The following is a 7,140-nucleotide window of genomic DNA, read 5'->3' as shown; positions in this document are numbered from 1 at the left end:
GATCGGATTTGTCACCTTGTTGCTCATCAGGACATGTGCTAGGTTCAGGACGTGGCTGAAATGTCAATGATGGTGCTATGGATTTGTCACTGATGACATCAGGATTGAAGGGGAATATTCCACATCGCTTGAATGCTGACTGTATGTTTAAAGGTGTCACAGTAGAGCTGTATACCTTGCTCGCGATGTGGCCCACCTCGTACCGTGTGACTACACGCCCACCTGACTCCCTCATGTGGTGGTGGCATGCTGCATTCCAGCCAACTTCAAATGGACCAAAGCATGACACGTCCATGGGCTGTAACAAGTGCGAGCAATGTGGTGGAAGTACAAACAAAGATAAGTGCTGCTCTCGTGCCCACTCTACTAACCCTAGTGATACGTGGCTCTTATGACCATCATACAATATCTGTACTGGGCTGTCACTGCTTCGTGCTGGCAAAAGTGGCTCTAAGTGTTCCTTCATATATTTACCGAAGATCTCTGTGTTGGACCAACCAGATTCTGATACGGTTCCATTAGCCCCTGGTGTTGCCCCTTCCATCAATGCTGGCTGCATCCTAGCTCCTGGAAAAATGAAAAATGGTGGTATCTGTTGACCCAGAGCATTTCCACCACCAATAACAGTAACTGTTTTGGACCTTCCAGCTGTTACGGCTTGCGTTTTGTTATGAGCACCTGCAACAATCTTTGGAGGTTTATGTTCCAGATTAAGGCCCTTTTCATCAATGTTAAAAATGTGGGAGGGCTTATCCTTCAAGTTGTACTTGGTAAGGATGGAGTTCAGTTCAGTAAAATACCGGTCAATAGTAGGGCGTGTTGCTGATTTTGCACGAGCATTTTCTAGACTGCGTGGCTTTTTCACCTTTAATTCAGGCCATCTGTCAAGAAAACTGTAAAGCCACGTGAGGCTAAAAGGTTTGCTTTTCTCCCGGATTCCCAAATGTACAGCATAGTCTGTTGCAAGATTGATTGTCTCTTGTCTTGAATAACCAAATCCTATCTCAGCCATAGTTGTTAAATGTTTGCAGAGAAAAGCCTCTTGCTCCAACGTAAACATGGTTTGAGGACCAGACCTGACAGTATCAATATGCACTCTGCCCTTCACTCTGTCCTTCAGTGTAGTGATAGGAATGTTGAAACATTTGGCAACTCTCTCAACAGGTAGACCTTGCTCAACCACTACAGTATATGCCTCATGCAAATCATTGGCAGAGTATGACCTGTACTTGCCCCGAACATTGGCCTGGGTCTGCAAGTAAAACACGAAAAGCTGACAATGCTCGTACCTGTCTAATTTCCATTTTGAACACTTTGACAGCTCAGCGTGTGTATTCGGCGTTTGTTTACTTCCGGGAGGGCGGAGCTTCATGAAATCACGCGAGATCGCGAATTTAAAGGGGAATAACTTACACCGTCGAAAATGTAAATACGTCGAAATTATAAGATGCCAGGATATTATTTGAGCCAGAAGCCCTGCTGCAACTAAATAAAGAGAGTTGGATCCATACGTTTGAAGTAGAGCTGCCTGAGCCCATGAACATTAATGAATTGCCAGGTTGTACTAAGAACAAGAAGACTTGTGAATATGTAAGTAGTTATATAAATACCGATTCTGAGCCACTGTGACCCCCAAATTGACCCCATTTAACTTTTTACCACTGACCAACACCGACCAATTAAAAAAAAACCCGGTTTGATGAACACAAATTCCTGGGAACAAGATTCACTTTCACAATAAAAAAAAAAAAACCCACAGATTTTGAATCCAGCGAAAACCTCTGGTTTAATAAAGTACTGAAAAATATATATAATTCAACTTTCAAAATCTTTATCAAGACTGAAAACAACTACAAAATAATTTCTGCCTTAGCACGTACGCAATATTGACCGCTTTTCCATTAAGAATAATTCACTGCCTGGCGATTATCGGGTTCTAGAACATTCGCGACGTGTGAGTTGGCAAGTGTTTTATTCAAGGACATTATTACGCTAAACTTATTGACATAAAGAAGCAGAATAAGTGATTAATTTATACAGTGGAAGAAATTTAAACAATTAAAATGTAAGTGTTATTTTTCTTATCTTTTGGTTAACTTTAGAAGTCAGGCGAGAACAGCACAAACGACACACAATTGCACGACACGAAAGGTCAACACCAACCATGTAAATTACCTGATGGTATTTCTTAGCAAGGAAATTCTGCTTTTTAAACGTATTCATTTTTGTCTGTCGACTGTTTTTCAAGAGTGATGAATGACTTGCGATAGAATTTTCGTACATGTCAGCATTGCTGGAAAAAAGTCATTTTGCACGCACAACCCATACCTCAAATGGAGTTTATCGAATTTGACAGTGACGTTTCAATTACGTCAAAAATAAATCGTGTTATGCTTTTAACACAGTCCAATGCGATTTTTAAAATATAAAGTTCATTAGGGTGGTAACTTTTCAGTGACGCTTATTTACCCACTGCTCGAATATTTTGTTATTGACTGCAGAAAACGTAAGTGATACATGACTTTAAAAAAGTATTTTCTATATTTCATTTCAGGAGTATTCAAGAATTCTCACGCGATATTGATTACATTACTACACATTTGAGAAACCCCGACGACCCCGAAATAAAGAAATGGAATGAATGGTTGATAAATGCTGTACAAACAACCAAATCACTCAAGCGTAGCTAGGATTGTCTCACAATTTTCTGCAGGATACTGATCTGTCTATGGAACTATCAATTAATGAGACTTGTTCACTCAAGCGTAGGATTGTTTCACAATTTTCTGCAGGATATTGATCTGTGGAACTAGACTTGTTCACTCAAGCGTAGGATTGTATCACAAGTTTCTGCAGATGTGTTAACGGGACATGAAATAGGAAGTGATTGTTTGTTCATTTTGTTTTAGATTGTTAACTTTTAGTATTTTGTACAATAAATCATAAATGTTTATACCATCTTGTAACATTTTCATAAAAAATAAACAATAATAACCACACAATACACTTGTTTTGTCTTGATATTGTATGTTGTTATACTTTATCTTAATTATATATTTAACTATTTCCCGACATAACACACCCAATGGGTTCCAGGTCCGATAGAGTTATCTAAATTAATTATTCCACATTCAACCTTTGATTCTTTTATTTTTGGTAAATTATTTCTACTAAATACACGCCTAAAGTTTTTTATTTTTAACTGTTGTACCCATTGTTCAATTTCAAAGTTAGAGATTGGTTTGATTATAATTTTTTTTTTACAATAGGAATTCGTCTGTAAGGTCTTCTTTGTGAGTTTATCTGTAAGCCCCGACCTTGCCCCTTACCACATAACAAAGATGTAATCAAAGGTATTCCAAGGCTTGCCGCAAGCATACCTAAAAAACCTCCATCTTGTTTTTGCTTTGGAGTTAATTTAAGTATTCCCGTTCCTCTTAATTGTTTTCTTTGATTAGGTGTTATATATGGTATTATCATATTTCTCTTATTATTAGCTACTGAAATCATACCATTCCAAAACAACTTACTGACACCAGTACTGGCAAGTCCTGACAAAGCACCGATGCCTAGAGGAGCTAATATTTTTGGAGCTATTTTGCTGCCATTGGAAGAATTGTTTTTCCTATTATTCCAGCCAAAGCTCCTAAAAATCCACCATTTTGACCTTGACTGGACATTTGTTTTTTTTTTGAAATTGTATTTTCTAATCCCTTCTTATTTCTAATAGAGTTGTTAATTTGGTTAATTTGTGTTTTTGTTAAAAGTAAAGGAAAGTTTCCACGCAATTGTTCGTATCTTAATCTAAAAGTATGTGGAATTTTATTATTGTAAGCTTTCGCTAAGTTTTTCTTTTGTCCATCTGTTAGGTTAACTTTATATTCAATATAGTTTGATGTCATTATATATTTAAAATTTATTTTATTTAAACAATAACAAGTTCACTTCTAATAGTATTTATTTCAACTGTTTCTTCATACAAAACAATTGCGTAAACACGGATATTAGCTGTTAGTTGAATATTTAATTTAACTGTTAATGTAATATGCTTAGGATCTTCTGTAATTACTTCCTTTTTAAATTCTAAGTTAAAATGAATAAATCCAAACAAACTGTGAAAATTTGTTCTATTTAAGAGACTTCCAGTGGTTTTACTAATTTGTTTATAAGAATAATTAAAAACATCATCGTAAATTCTTGATTTACTTGTATATTCCGTTTCAGGATAAAAAACACCGTTACCAACTTCAAGACGGCAAGATTCCAACGTACAATTATTATTTGCTGCATTAGCTTTAAATGTATCTAATAAATGTGGGTTATGTTGTTGTGAATTACTTTTATCAGGTCGTTGTAAATAAACAAACACATGTTCGGGTTTTGTTACACCAGCTGTTATTCTAAAAGTTATATTATTCTGTTGTGTATCTGTTGATTGTGTTATCATTTCTCTGAGGTGTTTCCACCTTGCATTTGTATATTTTTCAGAAATTAAATTAAGTCCATAATCATTAAAAATTAAATGCGGAACCCACAAAATTAATTTATTTACAATTACCCTACCTTCATCAGCAGCATTAACTCTGTAAATTAATTCATCATCATTTGTTAGTTGTAATGTTATTTGTATTTCGCTTAGGGGTAACAGGTTTTGTTCCAAACCCTGAAAAAAAGAATAATTATTTAACGGAATTTTAGCATTTACCTCATTACCACCCTGGATTAATCCCTTTCTAACAGCAAAACCTTTATTATATCCAGCTTGGTCATTCCTACTCACAGCAACAGCAGTAGTATCTAAATAAATAAATTCATTTGTTCCAGTCGATTCTACATAATCCTTAGATAGTTCAACTAAATTTTTTAAGTTAATTACCTTATATAAATTATTACAACCATAGACAATTTTTCCATTTTATTTAACTATTAGCTGATCAATTATTGAAGCTACATTATTAATTAAAGCAATTTGATCTCCATCAGCATAATTAGCACCATCAGCAAGTTTATTAACTTCAAAACTCACTTCAAAATAACCATTAAACCAATCAAAATATGAACTTCTATCATTAATTGTAAAATGATATCCACTTTTTTGTTGTTTAACGCCATTTCCCAGGACGGATATTAAAGCTGTATCTAATTGAATAGGAGTTAATTAATATCTTTCACAATACTGTTTTGTTCTAAACATGTATATTATATATTATTTTATTTTTTATAAATTAATCTGTTAATACGTTTACGCATTCCAGAACCTGACAATATTTTATTTATTCTTATATTAATATCCTCCTCCTCATTATTTGAATTTGTTTTTTGTAATTCCTTAGCAATTAAATTACCAACAGCAACAGAGCTCGCCGGAGGCTTGACCGGAGGAGCAGGTGTTACAGTTTTTTTGAAACTTTTAATTTTTTCTGTAATTTTATTAGCAGCTAAATTCCCGACTTCCGTTCCAATCCTGCGGGTTCCACTTTCAAGTGCTGCTTTTCCTGCAGTTTCCAGAGCTTTTTTTCCAGCTGATGCAACAGAAGATGAAAATAATTTTGTTAAAGTGTCAAAGATACCTGAACCTTGTATAATTTCTTCTCCAGTTTGAACACCAACATAAATAAATATTCCTTTGTTTTTATCATAAACTTTTTTGTATATTATATAAAACTAAATTTTATAATTCTTTTAATATTAGTGTAAAACTTGTTTCAACTTCATTAAAATTAATTATTCTACCAAATACATCTGTACTATATATTCTTATTGAATTTATAACATTCTTATTAATTTCAGAATATCCAACTCTTTGTGGTTCTTTTGTAAAATGGATAAGCTCTTGTTAAATCTGCAGTACTTAAAGCATAGATAATATCACTAAAATTACCGTCGACAAGTGAATTATCAATAAGATCACAATGAATGTAAATTGTGTCTACAGAGTTAGTTTTATTTGGAGTTGTAGTTCCCCATTCAGTACTTCGCAAAGCTTTTTTTCTCAAATCCAAGTAATGTATGAAAATTTGACATTCTCAAATCCAATATAAAATTATTATGAATTGAAATCAAAACCTTAAAACTACTTAAATCAAATTCTAAACTTATTGGAGCAATGTCTGATTTATCAAATTCAAAATCACCATTACTTATTGGTGTTTCTCTAATACAATTATTAATGTCTGTATAACTGTAAGAACCATTAGTAAATATGATATCTTTCCAATCTTTACCATTATTATAACGAATTCTTTTATTATCGTATTCATCACTAACATTATGCCAAGAGTAAGTCATAGTGTTAATACTATCCAAACCAACAACATAAGTTTTATTTTTATCTAAAATTAAAGAACGACTAAATCTAACTGTAAAATCGCTTGGAGTACTTTTAGTGTTGTTTTTAACTGCCTCAGAACTTAATACTACTTTTTGTTCCATTTTATATATAATTAGAATTTAAATTCAAGAAAAATAATTTTTATATAACATTTCATGTTGTTCTGGTAACAATTTATTTATTTTTAATAGTTCATCAATTATGCTAATACCTTCATTTTTTAGTTCTTCATTATTATTTCCGGCATCATTTGAACCACAAATTAACTCCAAGTTACTAACCAATTCTTCTGGATTACATGGACAAAGATTTGAATTAAAACCTTCTCCTGTAATTACTGTTTTAAATTTCATAGATCTTTTATTGATAGGTAATCTTGATTTTTCTGTTAATTCTTTAAATATTTTCCTAGAAAGTATTGAATGTTTTTTATTATTGTTATATCTTTTATTAATCAAATCAATTAAATCATTATCTACTTTAGCGTTAATAACTTCTTTTCCAGTTATTCTATCTTTAGCAATTAATTTATTTTGACCATAAAGTTTATTTAAGTTAATAATTAAATTTCCATATTGTCCATTTGGTGAAACTTTATATGGGTTATGATATCTTATTCCTTTTCCTATATATTTTCCTTGGCTAAGAATATCATAGATCGTTTCTTTATATTTTTTTTAATTATTCGACTTAGCTATTATTGTTTTCTTTTGCTTTAGATCAAGATATGTGGGATTTTTCTTTCTGGTTATTGCACCAGAGTCATTACCCAATTTTCTTATATCCTTTGATACACTTTTTACGACATC

At 32.7% G+C, this 7,140-nt stretch overlaps 1 protein-coding gene across 1 annotated transcript; it reads right to left on the bottom strand.

Annotated features, from left to right (window-relative positions):
• Positions 1-15: 15 nt before the first annotated feature.
• LOC128551372 (uncharacterized) lies at positions 16-2,223 on the bottom strand (the record flags this gene model as incomplete). Its single annotated transcript, XM_053532221.1, has 2 exons — positions 2,176-2,223; positions 16-1,252 (listed from the first exon to the last, which is right to left on the bottom strand). Coding segments are annotated over exons 1-2 (1,285 nt in total), but the record flags the coding sequence as incomplete, so codon positions are not given.
• Positions 2,224-7,140: the final 4,917 nt, after the last annotated feature.

The sequence above is a fragment of the Mercenaria mercenaria genome, unplaced genomic scaffold, assembly GCF_021730395.1.
Source record: "Mercenaria mercenaria strain notata unplaced genomic scaffold, MADL_Memer_1 contig_103, whole genome shotgun sequence".
Classification (NCBI taxonomy): domain Eukaryota; kingdom Metazoa; phylum Mollusca; class Bivalvia; order Venerida; family Veneridae; genus Mercenaria; species Mercenaria mercenaria.
This window is presented reverse-complemented; position numbering and strand designations above follow the sequence as displayed.